General features: G+C 36.9%; 1 protein-coding gene across 2 annotated transcripts in view; it reads left to right on the forward strand.

The window, feature by feature from the left end:
- The window catches only part of CTNND2 (catenin delta 2), a 396,723-nt gene that overhangs the window by 308,906 nt on the left and 61,855 nt on the right, over positions 1-25,962 (forward strand). For both annotated transcript variants that reach the window (XM_053466296.1, XM_053466295.1), the window contains 2 exons: positions 5,417-5,630; positions 13,839-14,022. In XM_053466296.1, the coding sequence (XP_053322271.1) occupies positions 5,417-5,630; positions 13,839-14,022 (398 nt within the window). The remainder of the gene's footprint in view (positions 1-5,416; positions 5,631-13,838; positions 14,023-25,962) is intronic.

The following is a 25,962-nucleotide window of genomic DNA, read 5'->3' on the forward strand; positions in this document are numbered from 1 at the left end:
CCACTACTGAAAATGTGCAAAGCAGTTGGGGGGATTATATTTTGTGACGTTGTAAAATTCTTGCCCATTGATGTATCTTTGCCCAATGGCAGCTTTATCGTGTATATCTGACCAGTCTAGATATATATTTTATATTCCTTGTTGCACATGATCAGTATGAGTGATTAAGCTTGTATCATAAGCAGTGCTTCCTATATTTTTACTATTGCTGTCCATGCCTACACTGTTATTTTATGATCGGGTCATTAGTAATTGCTTACATGCATAATAATACATTATTTTTTTTGTAAATAATGATTGTTTCTTTTTCATAGTTGTTCCAAGAGTTTATCATTTTTCCAAATTGGATACTTGGAATAGATATTTTTTATCAAGACATTCTATTTTTTCACTGATTAAATTATAATTGCCAAATAAATTGAATGGCAAGTTGCAAACTCATCTGCAGCAGAAGTATGCCAGTAAATGTTTGAGTAACAATGGTTAAATTGCCATGAAAGTATTATTTTCAGTCTTTGATGCACCGCCACTAAAGGATTGAATTAATAAACATACTTTAGCTGCCAGCATACCTGTTATCTAATTGAAACTTTTTTTTCATAGAGTTGTTAAATTTTGTGATATATAAAAGAACTGTGCATATTACACCAAGATCTAGATAACTAGATGGAACAAAAGCTCCTGATCAAATAATTTAAAGAATGATTGCTTCAAGTGATTGTAAAAGATTGATCAAAAGAAATAAGACGGAAGGAAGATCTCTGGATGATATGAATGTCTTTCCAACATCAAGTATTTGTAGTCTTTCATGTATATTTTATTCATTGCATAAAACTTAATTAAACTATTGATTATAAAGTAATAAACTTGGAAATGCAGCTCCTAACAAACAGATCCAAGAATATTCTAAAACAATGTCGTTTTTAAAGTTAAAAAAAGTATCTCACCAATTTAACTTTTAATAAAGTCAACTTTAATATGCATCCTTTCAAAATGGAAGAAAATAAGTAACAAAAATAATAAAAAAGCCATGGTAAAAACTGGTCTTTCTTCTGAAAGGTCTTGCCACCGATTGGCTGCTTAAGCTATCAGTCAGTGGCTATAAAGTATTTCCAGTGAAATCAATGGAAGGATTCCTGTCACTGACTGACAGCTTAAGCAGTCATTTATCATGGTATGAGTTACTGACAGTGTGCATAGTCATAATTTGTTTGTTTAACATGCACAGATAACAGGGCATTCTCTGACTACGTACTATAAGCATTTTAATTCACATAGATAAGGTATTGTGTTGCTATTTACTACAAGAAGATGGGTTTGTTTAACTCTTGTCTTGTAATCCATGTAGTTAATTATTAAATTGACTACTACTGCATGGTAGTAGGCAACCTTGCAGAAGTTGCCATTATCTTGACTGATTTTTGCCAGATTCTGGGACTTGTATTCTTTCAGGAAGGTTTATATGTTTTTATGTCTGCAGTGAGAACCAAAATTGTTATTTACTAGCATGGCTAAGGACAGCCTCTCTGACATTGGTATATACAGTGCAGTGGCAGTCTTACACACATCATTTATCTATAGCTTTTCTTACACAAGGCTAATTAGCCCTCAGTTGCTCATCTTTTTGTGCAGAGTTCCAGGATATGACATATTAGAACACACAGAATGTGCAGGCCTCTGTAGTACAACAAGACTAGTTGTTTCAATAGAAATCTCCCCAGCCAGCCAACTGAGAGCTCTGGCACATTAGTGAGACCAGTCGCATAATAGTAATCCAAGTGAAGTGGCCTAGAGGTTACCTCTCTCTCAGATCTGGTCATCCTAGCTCAGAAAGTGCTACTGCATTTGGGGGGGGGGGGTATCTAATGTAAAAAAAAAAAGCAGTTAAGAAAATTGAATATATTGAACACTTACAATTATTAAGGTTGAATATTTTGTTTCCCTTGACTAACAGTTGGCTTTACATATGAGAATAGCAGCAGTAAATTAATAAAAAAAAATGAACAATAGACACATTTTCTTTTTTGTTCATGCCTGTTTCTTTTATAATTCAAATCTAATCTACTTTTTTGTGGCTGTCTGTGGGTATATTTATTAATCTATGAATGCACTAATCTATGAACATCTGTTAATCTATTCTTGTAATGACACCAAATCTGCATAATTCCTCTGTTTCTACTGAACAGCAGAAAATATTTAAAACAGTAAATAAAATAAATCTTTTCCTTGCAAGAGGCTTTTAATATGGACATGAAAAATAGCTAACACATTGCATAGATCTTAAAAGGAAATTACATCTGACCATAACAAAACTACTTTAAAGTGTCTTCTTTTTTTTTCTAGTACATTTTAAATTATTCTGTGTTAAATTTGGATTAGCTAACACAATGTGCCATTGGAACACAGGAGCGAAGGTTGCTGATAAAGGGCCTCTGTACATCTATGAAGATATTCTGTTAAAATGAACCGTTTCTAGCTATAATAGTTATTTACAACATTAGAAATGTCTACCCTGTAGTTCTCAAAGCCCTTGGTGAAGACTATAATCCAAGTAAGAACTTGAAATCCTATACCTCTCATATATGAGATTAAGTACATTGTCTCAAATTGTTTTATACAGTTATTCTAATGCAATTGTAAGGTGAGATTTAAAGTATGCAGCAAGATTATGGATCTCACAGATAGCACTGGTTTTCTTCAGGCACCACATATTCATAGTAATATTGAAATTATTGCTCATTTTATCACCAGTTATGTTGTCACTCAAAGTAAGTTTGCAGAACTGTTTTTTGGAAGATTGTTATAGGGCAAATAAACTATTAAATCAGGATTTTTTAAAAGTTTCAGTCTTGACCACCACTATGTTATAAAATTCCAGTGGCTGCATTATGACAGAGGACTGGTATCATAGGACACCATCACCTGGGCAATACGATTATGGGATTATGTGCTTTCCTTTAATGACATTTTTGTTTACTAGTGGGGTAACTCAAGGATCAGTATTGGGAGCCATACTTTTTAATATTTTTATTATCAATATTACAAAGGGAACTCATTGTATGTATTTTTGCAGATGATACATAGGTCTGCAACAGGGTAGACACCCATGGTGGAACTGCTAACAGCAATCACACTCCTATCAAGCCAAGGCAGCCAGTACATGATGGAACCTGGGGATGATAGGAGTCTGAGTACAGCCTCCCTATGCTATGCTACCACCACCCCCCTTACACATCCATACTAACACACACACACACTCATTCACAAACATTTAAATACTCATTCATTCCATTAATCACACAAACTTCACACATTAATCACAAAAACCCTCCCCCACCCCCTTACCTGAACTGCAGATCTCTTACTCGAAGACTTCTGCAGGGGCCCGGCTGTGCGAGCAACTTATCTGGCCCCGCCCCCAGAGGAAGGAGGGGGAGGCAGAGTTATGTGACACTCTACTAGCTTCCTGTTGCTCGCAACCAAAGCCCGGTAAGCAGCATGGCCCCAGCGGACATGTTGAGGTCTGATTAGAAGACGACCTCGATTATAAGACGAGGGGTATTTTTCAGAGCATTTGCTCTGAAAAAAACCTTGTCTTATAATCGAGCAAATACGGTATATTGATGAATGCTGGCTGATCAGGAAGCAGGACTGGTTAATACAGCAGAACAAGGCACAACCATGATACAGGCTGTCAGTAGAACCAGTTGGAAAGCCTAGCACACGGCAGGAAGCCCTCTGGCAGGATACATGGCAGGAACGGGCACCTCTGACTAGGAAAGGAGATTGGCACCTCATACTTGGATAGGGACCTCAAAGCACACTGGATAGGGATCTTCAGAATACACATGGATAGCCCACTGATGGGGTGCTGGACACACTGAGAGGGCTCTCTGTAGCTGAACTGGTGGAGGACTGGAAGTGCACTGGCAGGGCACTAGGCAGGAGAGCACACTGGCAGGGCAAAATAATCATAGGAATCACTTCCAACGTTGTTCCCAGACAAAAACATGAAAGGTTGAAGTAAAGCAAGTTTAGTGGATATAGTCGTGAAGTTTTTCATGTAACAGGTTAAATGTAAGCTTTATGGTTTATTAAAATTTTGGCTCATTAAACACAAATATTATAGTACATTATAACAGAGGAAAACAATATAGGCCATGGGGAATAGAATGAGGTAGTTAATATGTAAAATGAAACATAGAATTTAACAGCAGAAAAAATACATTTAGCCTATCTAGTCTGCCCATTTTTTCCTGATATAAAAACCATCGGTCCTTAGTCTCATCATAGATTCAGGATAGCTCAGTGCCCATGTTTACATTCCCTTACTGTTTTTTCCTATTCTGCTAGGGGCTGTTTCACTTATCTACCACCTTTCTCAGTAAAACCTCATTATATTACATCCTCTATATTACATCCTTCCTTGTTCTAACCTTTCTCCTCCTTTGAAATACCCCCCCCCACACACACACACACCTACACTTCACATAAGTGTAAGATTTATAGATGCTATATTGAACTTGTGTTTAATTGTGTTTCTTCATTGATTTATCATTTATTATTCCAAGTGCTGGCTAATAAAAAATGACAGAATGCTGTTATATGTAAAAAAAATCACTCTAATAACCGCTATGGATAAAAAAGGAGTCTGAAACAGGTAGCATTTACAGTAAGCATCTATACCACTGACTAGAATTGAGATCTGGTAATTTAACTTAACTTATCCTCATTGCAAAAATAAGAGAGCTTTAACACACCAAGTGACGGGGCACCCCCTGTGCTACTTGCCTGAAATGCCTGAGGCACAAGGACATATAAGACTTTAATTGGCCTATAATGTTCTATACCGAAATGCCCTACAGTAACCCAATCGTACATCATACTAGACTGTGATTTATTTCACTGGCTCATGAGAAAAGAGTGGGGGGTTGGAAGGCATAAAAGACAGAGGGGCTAATTCATCTATTTCAATTTAAATGTTGAAATCTTGACTATGTGGCTTATTTTGACAGTCATAATGAGGACAGTATTATGTGTAGGCAGGTTGCGTTTAGTTATATAGCAACATGGAAGTCTGGAACACTTTAGCAGCAATGAGTTCACAATGCATCGTATTGGAAACACAAGGTAATGGTACATGACAAATGATGCATTGTGCTGTAAGGACTGACTGCAAGCCTGATCTTGTTACCTCATATCTTTGTATACTATAATGAACATCATCATCAGTTTTCTTGTTTGGTGTTATAAAAATACCAATAGTACAATTTTCGCTTTCTGTGCACATAAATAAAAAAAACACGTGAAAGTAACCTTAATAGATATTGTCTGTAATTATGGATAATAGGTTGATGTCATAATTTCTTAATGCATTTCTCTAGTTAATTTTTATTCATATATATATACATTTCAGATAAGAAGACAAGGTGGGATTCAGTTATTGGTTGATCTGCTGGATCATCGGATGACAGAAGTTCATCGCAGTGCTTGTGGAGCTTTGAGGAACTTAGTTTATGGCAAAGCAAACGACGATAACAAAATTGCCCTAAAAAACTGTGGCGGTATCCCAGCTTTAGTACGACTACTTCGCAAGACCACAGATCTGGAAATCAGAGAACTTGTAACAGGTTTGTTTTTTTTTTATCTTCTGCTCTAATGTATTTTATTAATTTTCAGACAAAAATATTGATTTACTTGTAATTTTAATTTTGTAAATTTCTAATTGTAAAAAAAAAAATCAGAAATGGCTTGTTCCATCAGGAATGTCTACCCTGTTTAAGACCTTTGTATTATCTGCAAAAATACATACCTTACCATATGTAACATCACTAATAAAAATATGAAAATGTATAGGCCCCAAATACAGATGGTAGTCCACTAGTAAGACCTTCTTCTAAATATACACCATTAACTACAACCTTATGTCTCTTATCACTTACCCATGGCCTTATCCGTTACTGTAGTCTCTAATATAGAATTACCGTATATTCCGGCGTATAAGACGACTTTTTAACCCGAAAAAATCTTCTCAAAAGTCGAGGGTCGTCTTATACGCCAGGTATACTTACTGTACTTACCGAGCCGGACTGGAGAATCACGTATCTCTAGGGGAGGGGCGAGTGAAGAAGTCACCTCCCCTAGGCCGAGGTAGCGGGCACCCGATGAGCAGGGCTGGTTGGGGAGATCACGACCTCCCTCTAACTAGCCCAACATCAGGGAGCTCGAGGTCTGGCACTTCAGACCTCGGCTTCCGTGCTCCCTAATCACTACGCGCCGGCTATTGATGCCGAGCGCGGGGATGACGTCATGTCCCGGCGCTCAGCATCAATTGCCGGTGCGTAGTGATGAGGGAGCAGTAAAGCAGAGGTCTGAAATGACAGACCTCACGCTCCCACAACTGGATGGAAGAAAGAAGATGAGAAAGGTAAGAGATGGGGAGAAAGGGGTGTAAGTGTATGTGTCTATATGTTGGTGTGAGATGGTCAGTGTATGTGTATGGTCAGGTGTGTGTTTGTAAGCTGGTGTGTGTATATATATATATATATATATATATATATATATATATGTTCCGTGTGTAAAGGCAGGGGTGTGTGGTGAGGGCAGTGTATAAATGTGTATGTATGGACAGGCGTATGTTAGTATGTGTAAATATATATATATGTGTGTGTGTGTGTAAGGGCAGTGTATGTATGTATATGTCTGTGTATGGGCAGTGTATGTGTATGGACAGGTGTGTGTAAGGGCAGTGTATGTGTATATGTGTGTTTGTAAGCTGGTGTGTACGTATGTTAGGGAGAGCTGACCCACCCAATCCAAGCAGGCTTTGTATACAACAACCAGCCAATCACCGGTAAGGTACAGCGCTTGCCGTGATTGGCTGGTTGTTGTATACTGGGTAGAGGGGTAGTCTTATACGGCGAGTATAGCCCAAACTCTATATTTTAACTGCAAAAGTTGGGGGTCGTCTTATACGCCCAGTCGTCTTATACGCCGGAATATACGGTATTACAAAACTTTATATGTAACCCTCCAACAAAGAAAAAAATTAAAACCGGGGAACAGTATGGCCGAACTAGGTAATATGCAGTGAGTGGATCATAATAACACATACATATGGTTAAACCTTTTGCTCCCTTGTGACTTAAGGCCACTGGAATTGCAGTAGGGACCATGTGTCAGTAATGATACTGCAATGTACAGTAACATATGATGTCATAAGGACCAATTATGCATTTTGTTTAGCAGAGGCAGCAGTGAAAGCAATTTGTGCAACGCGAGTAGTAGTTATTAAATGCTACACATGCAAATTGAAATTATGTTTCCCTTATTTGTAAGTTTTGCCAATTCAAGCAATCCAAATTTGGTAGCTGCCAATATTTGAGACATCATTTAATGGCTTGTACACAGGAATTTTATTTTGGAGAGAGATAGTGTAAATATTTGCCATCTGTTGCCATCCTAACCAGTCATTACATCTTGGTTTGTAATAGCTTAGGTGCTGTGCCAATTAGAATAAAAGCTCCAAGCTCACCAGGCCACTTCTTTTTCGAGTATCTAATAATATAACAACCAATTAAATAAACTGTGCTGGACTGACATAACGATTGTGCACTTACACCTCTAACCATAAGTCATTAACAAATATCCTTCTTCGTATAGTACACCACCAGTGCTATGAATCCAATAATACAAAGGTATTATGTATTTACAGAATATAACAGAAACCTTAAACAGCCTTGAATATATGTACAACTCCGTTATACAAACAGGCAATAAAGTGTGCTTGGTGCAATCTAATAAACGCAAATCAAAAATACGCAACCGTATGGTATACGATGAACACTCAATACACATGACAGGCTTAGCATGAATGCATACAGAGGAGTGAAGTACTGTGGCAAAAAATTAACCCATTCCTACTTATTATATTGCACTCACAAAACTGAAGGATAATCAAGGCTCTTTAATGGTTAAACACTGCTTCTAATACAATTGATGTCTTGCATATGTTTAAATATCCTTTTCTGCAGTCATGAATAAAGCAGAGTGCAGCGGTTTTTAATGTTGGTTTAATCAAATACCTTCTAATCAGTGCAAGGAAGTAGACTCCATTTCTTTATTTCTTCATTATCACAATGCAAGTTGACCACTGATTTAAGCTGTTGGCAAGTTTTACCGTAGGCAATAATGTCATACCTAGCACTGTATTAAGAGGATATTAGCTGGCACAGAAGGGGTTATATATGTTTTTGATGTACCATAGGATTACGCCATGCTCCCTCCAACACAAATAACCCCTACCTTTTTTCCACCTGTTGCTTTTATTGTGTAGACCATACTGGTTTGTTGATTCTAGAATTACACCTCCAGCTCTGTGATGATATAGATGATGAGGCATAAAGAAACCAAGCTGAGGTTGATTTCCTCAGTGGAAAGTTTACTCTTAGGCTATTTATTGCATGTATTTACTTGAAAGACGGCTCCACTGAAGTCTGGGCCTTTTGAATATTGTGTAGAACCGCTTCAATATTTTGTATTTTTACCATTATTTTTGGGCCTTTTTTCTCATTACGCACACTCTATGTTTTTTATTTTTACTTTTGACTTTATTACATATTTCATTTTTAATTTGCATTTATTCTTATTTTGAAATAAATGTACAAGACCGTTTGACTATGATAGAATACTCAATAAGCATAGATTGTAAACAAGTAGGTGTGTGGTTTGTGTGATTGTGAGCATCGGAGTAAGTGTGCAGGTTGTGTCACCATACATATGCATACGAATGTCTTTGAACATTAGTGTGATAGAGTAGGTGCCCATCATCTAAAAAACTGTTCTTGCTTTTTACTTTTTCTTTCCGTACCATTTCTCTCTCTTTCTCCCTCTATAAAAAACTTTCTTTCTCCCTCTCGTCCTCCTCAAGCACTATTAAGCTAATCACTTAAAATGCATGCCACTGTCCCAAATATAAGTGAAGGACGATTCTAACAGTGGCACAACTATGTACCTGAACTCCTATTTATCTGTGTGTTAATGTATGCAGTGACATATATGTGTAATGTGTGTGTGTAATGTGAATTTGACTTTATACAAAACTGTTTATATGTGTATCTGTACAGTATGAATGGCATACTGTACATGTCATGTACTCTGCCAACTTTATTGAGGAGTCAAAGGGACTCCCTTAATTCTGTTTCTGGTTCATTTAGCCATATAAACCAAAAAGAACAAATCTTTAAAGTACTACATATTTTCTGTTTCTTTTCTTCCCAGACATTGATCGATTAGATTCTACCTTGACATACAGTAAAATCTAAATGAGTTGATTTTGATTTTTTCAGTAAGATTACACCTTGCACTATAAACGGCCATTTGGCTTTTGTTGAAAGGTCCTCCATTACTTGGATAAAAGCTTGAATAGCCTGGGTCTTTTCTGCTAGCAGCAATTTAATTCATAGCTTTTGTTTAGTATGTGTCATCGTCAGTGTGTCTTTTAAGTTACTGTAGGTGTATATTTTTAATGAACATAATTAAACGCATGATTGTTTCATAGAAGAACTGCAAATTAAATCAAATTGTAAGCTATGGTGAGTCAGGCTCACCATGCTTTCTTTGTATAATGGCTATTTTTATGTGTAAGGTCCATTTACCAAATTGTTGGTACTATATAAGTAAAAGATAATTCTGGTGTATATACAATAGCATATAAGATAAAACCGAGTCAAATATAAGCACTGTTAAAATAAATGGTCAAGATTAAATAAAAATGTAAACATGCTGTCTTTACTTCTTACGCCCTTAGCCTTGTATCCTACAAGGCTCTCCCCTCACCCAATAACATCACAAATTGTGGGTAAGGGTGTTGGCCACAGCTTTATTAACACAACATAAACTGGTTCATAACAACCATCAACAACCTGCCAGCTGCTGGGTTCACCAACACACATTACATACACTGAACATTACCAAGAGCTCTTGTTCTAGGTACCATCAGCCTCCACAGGACTTGTCTCGCCAAGCCTTCTTGAAGACACTTGATCTTCCAAGGGGCAGGTCATGAAAAAACACCCACAACAAGCATCAACCACTCACATACCAGTCATTATCAATCAGGGAGGGGGTGGCTATCTGTCTGCTGTTCCTTTAACCCAATTTCCCCATTTGAGCAGACTAGATGGGCCGAATGGTTCTTATATGCTGTCACTTTCTATATAGTTGCAACATTATTGCTTTTGCGTCTCCTGGCTACTTGAGGCTTGAATCTGGCAAGGTCCAGATATCATGTCCCTCTTAATGACTAGTCTGGAGAGCCCTTTTCCAGTTTTAATAAGCCTAGTTTTAGTAGTTTTTCACATACCACACAGTATCACCAAATCACAAAATATATATGCAAAACATAAGGTTAGTGTGACATGTTGTATTCCTTGTTCAGTGTAGTTCATATAAAGTATATAATAGCAATCCATATTTCACATTTAACACAGTTAAAAATATTATGCATAACTACACCTAAAAAAAGAAAACCTACATCTACTTCTGTATTCTTAAATCCGTAAAGCAGTGGCTAAGGTCTAGAAATATATCTCAATATTCACTTTCATATTGTGATTACTGAGAAGGGAGAAATGTAATTTTGTGGAGATTATCACTTTTTCCCCAATATCCACTTTATACATGGATCCTTTGAGCAAATGTACTTGACAGCCTTTAAACAGAGCTCAGGACAGAGGTGCAAAAGCCAGATCACCACACATGGACAGCTGTTTTGTCCTTAATGGGACTCTTCAGCATGAGGATGGATACTAGCGTAATACTTGAGGCTTAGAGAAATACCTGAACACACACACAATATACCAGGGGTTCTCAAACTGCGGCCCTCCAGCTGCTGCAGGACTACATCTCCCATACTCCTCAGCCAGCCCCTTAGCTGAAGGAGCATTATGGGAGATGTAGTCCTGCAGCAGCTGGAGGGCCGCAGTTTGAGAACCCCTGCAATATACATTGTGTCTGTCTATTACAGTGTATATAATCTATTATGGTAATAATTTATAATCTATTTGTAGTTGAATTATTATGGCTTGGTTCATTTGTAACAATTACATCCGATTATTATTTCTCACTATTCATCCACTTTAATAGATTTTTTTTAAGTGCAAAATTATACTTTAATCAATTAAATATGAATTATTCCTACTTCATTAGCATATTTTTTCTGGTGAGTGTAAAATAAGCTCAATTTTGTAATAATTTACAAACGTGTTTTTAAATACACGGAATTTTATTCACATTTACACATTTGCAAAATGCTTAAACTTTTCTCAAACAGAAGCACATAATACGATAATAATGAACACCTGAAACATGCCTGGTAATCAATAATTACAGGTGTCATTAACCGCAGGTATCATTAGTGTCAGGGGCTGAATTCTGGGTGCTTTAAAAACTCCAGAGAACTTCACTCATATTGAACCCCTATATGTGCCTACCCTGTGCAATATTGTGTACTTAGACCTTTAATCTGCAATCTATATTGTATGTACAACCATATCTATTGTACACATTTTAAGTAAATGAATCAGTTTAAGTTTCCTTTACTATTTGGTTTGGGGCTTGTGAGATAATAATGAGGGGGAATTGCATTTTTTCTATAATATTTTTACTGGTACATCTTAATAGGATACACAGTTGACCGCAAACAACAAATTTATGTATTGCTTAATTTGTCCTGGATTTTACCCTCCCCTGCGCCTCACTAGCCTTCCTTACTTGGGGGATCAATTCTTGTTCTTTTTTATAATATGGGGGGGGGGTCAGTCTGTCTGCCAGTGCCTTCCCTGTGCCCTGCCTGCTGCTGTGGCTCAATTTCCTTCCATATTTTGAGTGATCCATTCTTTAAATATTTTTCTAATTTTGGGGGGAAATTTAGTGTCCACCCAGTGCCCTGTTGCTATTGCCATATTAGCTTCCTTACTCTATGGGATCCATTCATCAAAATTGTGCATATTTTCTTGAGAAATCCCATTGCATGCTGCCGGATGTGTGTATCCCTTGGTGCAGTGCTGGTGTTACCCTCGGCGATATCGAGTCTGGATCTCTTCCTAAACCTTGCTGCTGTAGATGAGTCCAGAAGGTGTCAGGGGACCTCCCCCTTTGTGAAACCCCCACAATTCTGTTCCTGAATCGAAAAAGCACCCCCAAATTTAGCTCAAACCAAAAGGTCTGGAAAACGAAGTTCGTTGTCTGAAAACAAACACAACAAAACAAAACACAAATTTTGTCTAAATGGATTTTGCTTGCCGTGCACAAGTCTACTATATACACCAGTACTTCTGCTGAGTAAAAATAATTCAACCCCTCAAAAGTTAAAACAAAGAATATTTGTATTTGTTATGAGCTACAATACATTTCTATTGCTATTCTATTGCTAATTTGTAGCAGGCATATAGAAGAATAGCAAAGAGGATACATTGTTGACTACAAAAGAATACATTTATTAATATTTTAAAATTAATTTATTTTTCAAGAATAGTTTTACAGTGTGTACATCCTATTGAGAAATAAGTTCATGGCTTGTGGCTACAGTCACCACTTATTTTCTGCATTGATTGAATCACATTATCCCCACTAGTCATTTTTCTAGCCCAAAACATCACATTATACGGGGTTAGCTTGCTATTCCCTTGTAGTTAGGACAAAGCAAAAATGTTCTCCGTAATTTATAATCTTGAGTATGTTTGATATATCAGATATATTATATGTGAACCAGTATAACCTGTCTGTATTGAAGGTAAACTGTTACTGGTACAAGTGAGAAAGATATTTTAAAGAGTTACAAGGAAAGAAAGAAAAGTGCTGTATTGTCAATTGATTAAAGGTAATGTTGAGGCTATACAATCTTGCTTTAAGTGTAACAATAAGGTCTACTCAGATGTTATAACGCTGATCCATATGAATGCAATGCTTCTAATTTACTCTACTTATATGGGATTTTATTCTAAAATTCAGTGTATATAAACGGCATGAACTAGAAAAAAATTAGACTTGACTCCAACTAACTGGTTGATGTGTCAAAATGACAGATTGGACTTAATAAACTAACAATGAAGCACACTTTGCCCGACTATGTAATTTGTTTGTACCCTTACGCTCAGAAAAGATTTCTAAAGTTTGCTCCCTTTGCAGCATATCTATCTATTAAAAAATAATCCGTCACAAGAATGCCTGAAGCACTTGTGGCATTTTCTGCAAGAGAAGACACACTGAGCTCACATTGACAATTGCTCATGTCTTATTTGGTAATAATATTGAACTCTTTTCACATAGTAGAGAAAGATAAATACTTGCAGCTCAAAATAATGAACTGTTTGGCGTGAGAAAGGCAAAAGGTCAGTAATAACGGGATGAGTACCATTCATGAACACTTTGTCATTTAACTGCTTTTCAGAGTATTAGTGTGACAGCTGTCTATGGCTATGGAGGGGCATTTTTCACAAAGCATTTTCATTACTGGAATACTTTATTAGAGGTTTTTTACCTTACAATCTGGGCTTGGACATTGAATCGTGAAGCTAAATGTCAGAAACTGCTTTAATTGTCAAAGGGATCATGGGATGAATCTGATTACAAATAGTAATCTAAGCATAACACCATAAACCCACACATTTCGATGCAAAATGTTTTGAAAGCTGCATTGTACTGCTAAATATGCTTATTCAATTCTTAACCTTTAACTTTAAAGTCAGTATGGACTAAACATTGATTTAATTATGTGCCAAATAAAATAATTTTCAAAAAATAAATGTTATATGAGCAACTGTTTTATTTGTATCTAGGAGTCTTGTGGAACCTGTCTTCTTGTGATGCCCTTAAAATGCCAATAATACAAGACGCCCTTGCAGTGTTGACCAATGCGGTGATCATCCCACACTCTGGATGGGAAAATACTATACTTCAGGATGACCGCAAAATACAGCTGCATTCATCACAGGTGCTGCGCAATGCCACTGGGTGCCTACGGTAAGATCCATGGCAAAACCAAATGAATGACATAGCAGATATTGTTTGTTTTTGTTTGGTGCCCCTTAGCCAGAATGATTCATTTCAAATTGAGTCAGAATATACATTTTCTAGGTTTCATGACTTTTCAAAAAATGTATTTTTTATTTTTATTTAACAGTAAAGTGTTTCTAAGACCAATTGATTACCTGCCTCCTCATAGTTCACATCTTTGCACCACAACAAAAGTCAATTTTACATTCAGTGTAGATTACTGTAGAGTGAATTTCAGAAACTGTCTTGTTTAATGATGTACATCAGATTAAGGATACGGGTTTTATTTATTTAATTTCAGTTAAACCTGACCATCAACTCATTTCAGTGAATGTTTTCTTTATTGCCGCTAGGCATTCTATTCTTTTTCTTGCTTTTTTACTTCTTTTCCTTTACAATTATTTGTAACAGGTTATGCTCTTAACAGCCCATACTTTTATCTTGTAAATGGCATTCTCTTTAAATAATTGCAAGGGGCATCAATCCAAACAGAATAGAAACACCATCATTTAAATGTCTGTGTCGGCAGTATTCACTTCTCAAGCCTCCTGACCCTATAGTTAATTCAAGGTGCTTTACAAGTTTGAGAAATCTCCTTGCAAAAATGTAAACAAGAGTGACAGTACCTCAAAATGAGGAAATGAATCTTCTCTGACACTGAACTAATCATGTTCAATCATGGCACTGCCGCTTTGTATCAGTCCTAATCAGAAACACTGTTCCTCTGAGATACTTATTATCAAGCGTAATGATATTTAATTGAGTATTCTCTTCAATACCAGTTTCTGTAAATTGAATTTATTACTGATATAATTATTTACCTTTTAGGTCATAGGGAACATGGATTCTTAAAGAAGCCTTCTTAGCAGGGCCAGCCCTAGACTTTGAAGCCCTATAGGCAAATTATGTCTGTAGCGCTTCCACCCTACACACAGCTATAGATACTTGCTAACATCGGGGAAAAACTCTCCTTACCTACTAGGCACTGTAGGCAGACACGTAGCCCATATGATCAGGACAGTCCTGTAGTTGTGATAATAGGTTGGCATCAATTGACTCATTTGAAGATGGAGACTTTTTAAATATATATGAAAATCAAAGAAAATACATGTGCGACTTTTATATTAACTGCATTCACAAATGATGTATATTTTACATATTTTGGTCATTGTGTGATGCTTTGAGTTCTCACACAATGGGACTACATAAAAACCCAAGCAGAAGAGGGGGTAAAGCTTGTTTGAGCAGGGTCTATCTTTATATGCTGCCTAAACAAATAAGTAAATAGTAAACTTTTTTGTACTCATTCCTCTCTGTACATCATTCATTTACCTTCATTTACTTTCCAAAGCTTATTTTGTATTCCATTTAATAACCATAAGCCTCAATCAAGTTTCCTTATCATCCTTACCTTTTATCAAGCATCAACTTCTATTTTCTATAAAGCCCATTCTTGTATAACTATGTTTTCCTAGTTTATATATAAAATAAACATTCTGTAAGTAGGTTAATTGCTACTTTGGGTTATTTTTTTTTGCTAAAGTCACAGAAGGAACTTTGGTATAATACTTTACCTATTAGGGTTGGCATCTATTCATTGCACATTAAAAAGTCTGTGTGCATTGTATGAAAAGAGAACTGCCAGGAAAGAGCTCTCATCTGGGGGAGGGGGGTTAGTTTTTTTCCACAAATTAAAGATTCAATATTGCTACTTGTGCTTAGAGGATTTTCATATCTTTTTCCTTCTAGCAGTTTGGACTACGTTAATATTACAGGAGCTGAATGCCTGAACTTAAACCAGATAATTTTATCCTTCCCTTAGGCAAAAAAATGTTTGTTAACCAGACCATTCTTAGTTTAAAATTGTACACAATCCATGTCTAATAAGGGCTGCCAGTCTCAAGGCCCTGTCTTTTAGTTTCTGCCTCTGAATGCCTTCTTCCCACTGAAGCCCAGATCAGCAATCAGCCCTTAAGCACCATATTTGTCATCAGAAAAGCTTTTGGCATAGCAGAACTTTTGTGTCACAACATACCGCACTGGGCTCATCATCTTGCACCTGGACATGCAGGCAAGGTTGTCACTGGCATGCCTCACTGAATTTTTAGTTAAAATAGAGGAGAAAATTAAGTTTGTAAAATGTAGCAAACAGAGACAGTGAAATTACAAATATCATTAAGCAGAGAATATGAGAGGAAGACAGTAATACACAAAATACATTCTAAGTGAATTTTTTTGTAATTCAACTAATTTTGTAATTAATTTTTTTTTGTAATTCAAGATATTAACCTTTTTAGAGAGAGAGGAAAGCCATGTTGACCTTGCTGTAACTTGAGTCCACAAGGATACAAGGAAAATGCTTGGCTTTAAATGGGTTAAACACAAAAATAATGCAAAATAAAATAGCAAATGAGTCTCTTAGTATGTTTTTTAAATAAAAAATAAACTTAGGAAGATGTAACAATATAGTAATGTAGCTCAATTCAAGTAATAAAACAAATAAAAATGCATTTGCTTTGATAGGTGTGTAACTATAATATCCAATATAAACTTCTACCAGTTCTACCAGTTCTTATAACAGAGGCGCAATAGCGCTGGTAATGACAAAAATGCAAGGGACATTTTATCTGGATACTCTTAAAGGATAAAATGGGTAGACATACTCAAACAAGGACTTGTTGGTGATTCTAAATACATGTTCACCTTACAATAACCACCGTTTTATTATAAGTGGCAATTGTGAGATCAACATATATCACTTAAAATTACACAATATAAAAACATCAAATATATACAGTATATATATATATATATATATATATATATATATATATCACATAAACATACATATGGCAATCACTTTTACTGAATTATATTTGCCCCTTTACACCCTCATGACATTCCATGCTATTATGTAAATGAAAAACTGTCTGAACCCTGCTGCCATGCAGGGAATTACCCCCACCCCCACCCCACACCTGGCAGATGACCCCCAATAAAGAAATAATAATAAACATATTCATTTTTTTCTTACAAATAAATGGGCTGATTACCATCTCTGGACTACAACTCCCATCACCCCTACACAGGCTGGTAAGGGTTGGGGGAGTGGTTGTCCACATAAGTGGGTGCACCAGAAGAGCAAAAGCTAGTATCCTTGTGAAAATGTCTTTTTTATCTAAACCATGTTCCTTTCTATTATGGCATCTTATTTTTTTTTTGTTTCTACTCGGCCTTCCCACAGTGGAATGAGCATGTTATGCAGTGTGTCCTGTAGCTTCCAAAAATTTACTGAATATTTACATCATACTTACATAATCTGTAGGAGCACATAAATGTGTTTTGGTGTAAAATCTAAATGTGATATCAAAAGAAAGCCCTTTCTGTCCCTGAAAACACCAAAAATATGCAGGGGCGCCATGTGATCGCTCTCCAGAAGCAATCACATTCCCCATAGTGAAATGCAGCATCATTTTCCCAACATGGCGGCACCCTGCTGCTGGAAAGAGCTTTGTAAGCGATCATCAATGATTGCTGTTGTCACTCTGAGGGTGTTGCTAGATGCTCAGGAGAGAAATCACCATTTGCCTAATCAAAGGCAATGTTTTTACACTTAGATGTGTTTCTGCAGAATTCAATATTATTTTATAACATAAGCTGGTTATTATAGCTGGTTATTATAAGCTGGTAAATTATAGCTTTACAACATTTTGTAGTTATTTTCTAAAGATCATAAATCTGCTAAACTAGAACACATACACTGAAATAGTAGAAATTAATTAAATTATTTAATCTATAAAATGTAAGAAACCAGTTTAAAGGAAGAGAGCATATACAGCCAGTCCCAATGGACATACCTCAAATATGAGGCTCAGGGAGCTACAGTTTTGAGAGTACACTAAACAACTCAGTTATCATTAGCACCAGGGCTGTCATTAGAAAAAATGAATTCCCTTTCTGTATGATAGAACATTAAATCTTACAGCACAACCAAACTACTGCATGAAAACTGGTTCTCACAGAATGAGCTGTTAAAATCCACTCATTAATGTTTTTCAGCCAGTGATCCGTAGCTCCAGGAGTAGATACGGTCATTGCGTATTCCAGAAATGTTGATTTTATTATTCTAGGTTTGTTTGCCAAGAGAATGCTAAATCAGGATGTCTTCTTATATTGCAAATGTGTATGCCTAGGCATCTAGCAGAACCTGTGACATAATTATGATTATTGAAAACTAATCTGTTAATAAATTCTTAAACCCTCCTTTCCGAGCAGGTTGCAGGTAAATCTAAAGTAATAGTTGGAATAAAAATGAACATACATGTTCTTTTCCTAAATGCTTAGGAATAGTTTCATTTGATTTTATATACAGAATCTATACTGTTGAAATAAAATTGAACCACTTCAAACTTTTAATATCCACGCTTTTAACCAATGCTATTTAGTCTTTCTCTTGAAAGAATGAATGAAAACTACCTATGTTTGTCAACTGATGTTCAGAGGTTCTGGACCAGAGTAACTTAGGCATTTGTGGCCCAGGTGACAACAGCCAAATATTTAGCCCTTAGAATGTCTAAATACTTGTCCTTAAAATAAAATAAAATATATATTATTTGGTTGAATAAATAAACATGAAAAGGGAGAATTATGGTTAATCCATGTTGGGCCAACTTTCATTGTTTTGCTAAGGTTACGTTTAGGTGGCATTCCTATACAAAGCTTATATATTGACTTTTCAGGACAAGGTAAGCTATTCATTGGTATATAGAATAAACCATGAATCCTATCACATGTAACCAATAGATGTTGTTATAAATATATGTAGATTGCAGACACAAAGCCATGAATATCAGTATACCATATGGTGCATGGAATGCACATATAAAGAGGGGTTAAATAATATAATCGTGCTAAAGAAACAGACTCTAGGTAGAAAAAACATAGGCTTGCAAAAATGTCAACAATTTCCCCTCTAGCTGTTTTGGGAAATCTACTCTATGTCCCATACACATAACTGGCACTGGAAGGGCTAAGCATATGGTTAAGATTGAAACAAATAAAAAACCTCTGCTATTTAGATCATGAACAAATTAATTGTTGGTTGAATTGTAATATTCATTTGGCAACATTGTTGGAAGCCACCCAATAAGCAGCAATGTATTTATAGGGTTGGCTGCATAAATAAACATGAAAAGGGAGAATTATGGTAAATCCATGTTGGGCCAACTTTCATTGCTTTGCTAAGGTTACGTTTAGGTGGCATTCCTATACAAAGCAGATTGTATAGGAATGCTGTCTTTTGCTAGTCTTGTGCAGAGATTTCATGCTGGTCTTGTGCATGTTATAATTAATGTCTGTTTTTTGCTGCATATAAACAACTGTATTGAGCACAACTTACTGTTACCAGATACTAGTTAATTAAAAGGTGGGCAGTTTACTTGTATACTGTATTATTTCAATTTCTTCCTCTATCTTAAATAAGTGCTTTCTCTTGCTGCCTCTGGCACATGTCCTGTTTTCTGCCTCTTTTTGTATCTGTCAGATATACGCATACCTGGAAACATTCCTAATGAGCTGTCCATGTGATTTTTGAAATATTAATCATTTAATAGCCCATTGGTAATATTCTATGTAATGGTTCACCAAATGACTCCAGTACCAAACCTCACATGACTTGTCTTTATATAAAGATACCCTTAATTGAGTCGCCCACATTCAAGCAAGGATATCTTCCTTAAAATACTGGTAGCAAAAGCACCAATTGGAAGTCTAATATAAAATCGTAGCAATGTAGAATAGGAAGGTGTCAGTTCCAGACTGTTTACCCCTGAGAATCAGTCCCTTCACAATGAGATCGGAACAGAAACCCAGAGACTTAGGATCAAACACTGAGTTCCCAGGTTTGGATATACCTATCTGATATACCTGTACCTATCTGAATTTTCTATTTTCATTACACTGTCTCTTTCCCTCTCTCTTGGACCAGTATGTTTCCTATCTGTCTTATGTATCCCTTGTCAACTATTCCAAATGGGGCGCACATCCACATAGGGGAAAAATGAGATATTTTACAAAAAATAGTCTATGCAAATAGGGGCTTAGCAGTATTGCAGGTAAGTAATGCACTCACATTTCCAAGGACATAAATGAGCTCATCATAAAATATTCTTTAATTCTTCATAGCTAAAAAAATATAAAAACACAGCAGCAATGGCACAGTATCACCCAGTTAAGTTGATAAGGTAAAGTATTGCACTTACAGCAGATGAAATGTACAAAACATGTACAAAGTATAAAACCAGGCACAAGGAAGTCCACCGTCCAGCTGCAAGAGCTTCCCAATATATCCCTCTCTCTCTCTCAACGCGTTTCACCGGACAACCGGCTTCGTCAGGAGATGAATCAGGATTTTCTTTTGCAGCTTGCCTGAAGATATAATGTAGACCACCTTCCTTACAGCTCAACAAATCCAGAGAGGAACCATTGGAAGAGTTGTATAGATTATTAAGTGTTGGAGGAACGCTTATTTGGGTGCTGCTTCTTAATTAGGGAATGTATTGTTTATTCATTTACACAAGTGGTGTGTGTTTTACATCATCCCTTGTATTAGATTGCCAGGTCCTCTTTACCTCTTGTACAGCACTATGGAATATGATAGCACTAATAATAATATGTCTAAGTGACAATAGATGCTTATACCGTATTGGCTCGGATATAGGCCGCCCCCGTATATAGGCCGCACCCTAAAAGTTTGGTGCTTTTTTAAAGAAAAAGTTTTTTTCTTTAAAAAGCACCAAAAAAAAAAAAAAAACATTCTGCCACTCTGTCTCCCCCCCCGAGATATGCTACCACTGTCCTCCCTCCCGAGATATGCTGCCACTGTCCTCCCTCCCTCCCCGAGATATGCTGCCACTGTCCTCCTCCCCCCGAGATGCTACCACTGTCCTCCTCCTCCCCCCCGACTTACCGGAGCAGACTCCCGGGTGTCTTGCGGGGCCGGCGGGGGGCATCTACGCAATACGCGTATACAACCGGAAGTTGTATACGCGTATTGCGTAGATGTCCCCCGCCGGCGCCCCGCAAGACACCGGGGAGTCTGCTCCGGTAAGTCTTGGGGGCAGAGGTAAAACGCATCGTGTGGCCGGTCACCGGCTGCGGCGATGCGGGTAAACAACCCGGAGGCTGTTTACCCGCATCGCTGCAGCCGGTGACCGTCCGGACGATGCGCTTAGACAACCTCCCGTGCCGGCACCCCCCCCCGTGGAAAGTGCTGGCAGGGGAGGCTGTCTGAGGACATCCGAGAGTAGGATGCAGGTCCCCTGCACCGCTGCGGGGGATCTGTATCCTAACCCTGCTGCCTGCCCGGCGCCCGGGACTGCATGTCCCGGGCGTCGGGCACTAGACCCCGAATATAGGCCTATATTCGAGCCAATGCGGTATTTCTATGTCTTTCCCTTGTTTTTATAATTGTATCCCCATGGATATATATATATATATATATATATATACACACACACACACTCTACTTGTATTGCAAACACTCTGTCCTTCTCCTCTAGCTTAACATTTTTCTTTAATTTTCAGTCTCAGTGATTTGTGAAATTATTCTAATTTAACAATTTATAGGTCGTAGCATAAGCAGGGAATTAGATTATTTCTGCATCTGTTTTTTTGCACTTCAAGGTATCAGGCATGGTGCTGAGGTCATATCATCTGTCACAAGTCACCTTATCGCTATTTCAACCATGATAATGGTAAACGCTAACCTGTCTGCCTGCCAAGACTGATAACCAGCTGTGAGTCAGTAGCAATGTTCAATTTACTTATGTAATTCATAACCTTTCACTTGGATTTTTCATAAGATTGAACACAGGTTGAAGAAGATTACCTAATTACTTAGGTGTCTATACAATATATAAACAAAATCAATCTTTTTCAGAGGTCCTTATTTAAAATATGATTGAATGCAAAGCAAAAGGAGATGAAAATATAGGCCGGCAAAAAAGAGAAACAATCAGGCAGCTCACACAGACTTTAAGTACTTTATGAAAGGGCACTAGCAGCTGGCTTCTCCTACAAAAAAGGGCTGAGGTGGCCCACATACAATTATATCATATGCTAACAGAGAATTTTTTTTTTCATAGAAAATAACTTTATTTGTGTATCATTTGTACTTCTCTACTAACAATGGCCTTGATAATGTGCTCATCACCTGCCACTTTTAGCAAAAAGATTAATAAAGAGAATTAAAGAATTGTAACCGGTTTAATCATTCATATCATTAAAAACAAGTTGTAATTTCAGGGTATTGAGTGGTTATTTATGTGAAAAGCAGCTTAAAGGTTAAATTGACAAAAGGTAAGGCGGGGAATAATAGAAACAATTTTGGTGATGTTAGAATTAGGAGATCACGTTTTGATCACATTTATGCATTTGAACATTCCTGGACAAGCATTGGAGTTTGTGTATCTGCAAGTTGTGGAAATAATTAAGATGACAATGAAAGTTGAGGTTATGGTTGTGTACAAAATTCAACTTCCTGATGTGGACTGGGAAAACGAAGCAGCGTTTTTTTTTTGTTTTTTTTTTTTTACAAATAGACACTTGGTTTCTAATGTAATTGTAGAGGAGTATTTGGGCTCCAATGATCACGAATGAGTATCAGCTAGGGAATCTGCTGGCACTATATAAATGAATGTAATGTATATACAGACAGAGGCTGGGTGGCACAGCAATAAAACTAGGGTTTTTGAATTTAAAAAATCAGATTTTTCTTAAATGCAAACATATTTGAGTGAGTCTTTGACAGTTTGGAAATCTTTAGATGGAATACACAAAGAGTATTTTGTGCATTTTTTGAGAGATGTTTTTATGACGAACATTGCTTAAAACATGTAATTGAGGCTAAAAAAATGGAAGCCACCATGATATTGCAGAGTGGAAATGTCTCACTGAAATCTATATTTGTTACACTGGTTTATTTTTTCAGTTCCCTAGTCAAAAATAATCCATTAGGTTATATTCCTACAGTAAAGTGATACAGTTTCTGAGCTTGCAAGACATTTACATGAACCCTTACACGAACCTTTACATGAACCAATCCCGTCACCTGGCCCAGTTTCTATTACAATTTCCCGCTAATAATGTAAAAACTGGTCTGTAACTTGCGAGTCTTCCATATTACATTTTTTGGTGAAGCTGTAATGCAGTTGCCAACTTCTTTTGGAACTACTGCTGTCCATTTGTTTTTATTATTTATTGTTTTATATAGCGCCATCAAATTCCGTAGCGCTGTACAATGGGTGGACAGGACACAACAAGTAGTATGTAACATAACAATTTGAGTTACAGAGACTACAGGGGAGGAGGGCCCTGCTCAAACAAGCTTACAATCTAGTGGGATTTAGGGTGTATTACACAATAGGTAAAAGGTAAAAGTGCCGTTGTAAGGGATGGACCAGCCACACTAGTAAAAGTATTGCAGGAGAGGGGCTAGGAAAGGTGAGCTAAAGAAATATGGGACGGCAGTAATGTGCTATATTGTAAGCGTCCTTAAAGAAGTGGGTCTTGAGGGATTTTTGAAGGAATGAAGGCATGGAGAAAGGCTGGTATATGCCGGGGAGAGCATTCCAGAGGATAGGGGCAGCCCTTGAGAAATCTTATAAGCGTGCATGAGAGCTAGAAATCAGAGGAGAGGATAGAAGGAGATCATTGGATGAGCGGAGAGACCGGTTAGGTGTGTATTTAGAGATGAGTGAGGAGATGTAGGAAGGGGAACCGCTGTGAAGGGCTTTGAAAGTAGGAGTGATATCTCTTATGCTCTTAGTGTGAGTACACTAAGTCTAATATATAGAATTAATTAAGCAGGGTCTATTGTCAGCATAGTAATATAGACCTGTGACAGGGTACCCAAAACAACAATTCTGTTTATGGTACACTGAGCACATTTCTATTGCAGTTGGACACCCAAATCTGAGACTTGTATACATATTAAGTTAATTATTACATTTATGCACAGAATTTACTTAAAGTATAGATAATGTTTAAGGTCACCTGGGGTAGATGTTGCAGGGCAGAAATGTTTCAAACTGACTTGTGGTAAAGATGGTATCCTTTGACAGTGCCACATTTAAAGTCACTGAGCTGTTCAATATGACCCTATGTTTGTATATGCCTATATGTTTGATTTTATACATGTTAGCTTTGAATGTGGCTGAAACAACTAAGCTCAATAATCAGAAGGGGTGGCCACGTACTTTTGGCCATATAGTGTATTATTTATCTTATCATTCTTTTTTCCATTCGTCCCATTTATTGCTACAGTATTACTCACATTCATAGTACTTTACCCAAAATACAGTGGACATTTTAGTTTGCATTAACAAGATGTTTTTTGGTTTAAAATTTGGTATGATTTAATTTTCATACATGTTAATTTTAAAATTACATTTCCTCTTTTGATGATGGCAACTAAGACATTTAACATCACACTTAATTTTTTTTCCTTAACTAGTCTATCCTTGCTTTATTTTAGAGTGGCATTATGTTTGGAACATTTTCATTATGAATTTCAAATCCTGTGTATGTTTTTTTTCTCTAGCAGTTTCCTGCTTTAGTGAATAACATACAAATAACACTTAAGTGATAACTTGACTGACCAAAAATTACACTATGGGAGGAACTGATCCAAAGGTCTGCCTTCCCCACACCCCATCATTTTTCTGGTGAAATGGGGGTTCAAATATAAGAATTACCCTTAGGTGCACCTTCTGCCACAGGAGTTAAAAATACATAAAAGCCACCTTTTGAGAGGCACAGACTACATCTCTGGCCTGTAGGTTAAGTAAAATAAAAAAGCCACCACCTACCACTCCCTACCTCTATGTCACCCTGGTAGGAGATAAGAGAACCATCCAAGCACCTAAACTGTACAACCTGTAGGGTGAAACTAAACCCCTACCAGCAATGTTCAACAAAGCCTTGGAAAGTTGGAATCCAAATAAGAAACTAGGAATGAAAAAGTCTGCTGAAAAAGGAAAAAGAAGACTAACACAATAAATAACTGAATAAATAAATAAAGAATAAAGTGTTTCATTCAAGTCAATAGAGGGTGCATTGACTCTCCGGTGTTTCATCAATTTACAGGTTAATCTCTTCTATAAAAAAAAAATATATATATATAGATCATTTCCCCAAGCTCAGTAAAAATTGTATACACAAATAAAAGTGTGAATAAATGATTTATTTTTATTTTTTCATTTTTGAAAAAAAACAACAACAAACAGTTTGTGTGAGTAGATTATTTAAGAAAGACATAGTCAAGTCATGAAAATGGCTTTGGTTGTGTATTGTAAAATAATTATTATTATTATTATTATTATCTTTTATTTATATAGCGCCAACAGTTTACGCAGCGCTTAATACAATACATAAATTCAAGGGATATGACAAGACAAGAATTGACAGACTAAGACAAACCGATACATTTGGTGGAGAGAGCCCTGCTCGCAAGCTTACAATCTAGAGGGAAAATGGGGTGATAAACAAACATAAGGCATAGAGAAAGGGTGAGAGGTATTGTGGGGGTATCAATGACAAGGATGTTCTAGCAGCTAAGATGGTATGCTTCTCTGAAGAAATGGGTTTTTAGATGTTTCTTGAATGTCGGGAGGGAGGGTGAATTCTGAAGGTTCCTTGGGAGCAGATTCCAGAGATATGGGGCAGCTCGAGTGAAATCTTGTAGACGGGAAAAGGAAGAGGTGATGAGTGAGGAGGAGAGCCTTAGCCCATGGGAGGAACGTAGGGATCGAGTAGGAGAGTATTTGCTAATGAGGTCAGAAATGTACGGAGGAGCAGTATTGTGGATGGCCTTATATGTCAGTACCAGGATCTTAAATTTAATTCTAA

This window comes from Spea bombifrons, chromosome 5, assembly GCF_027358695.1.
Source record: "Spea bombifrons isolate aSpeBom1 chromosome 5, aSpeBom1.2.pri, whole genome shotgun sequence".
In the NCBI taxonomy this organism is placed as follows: Eukaryota; Metazoa; Chordata; class Amphibia; order Anura; family Pelobatidae; genus Spea; species Spea bombifrons.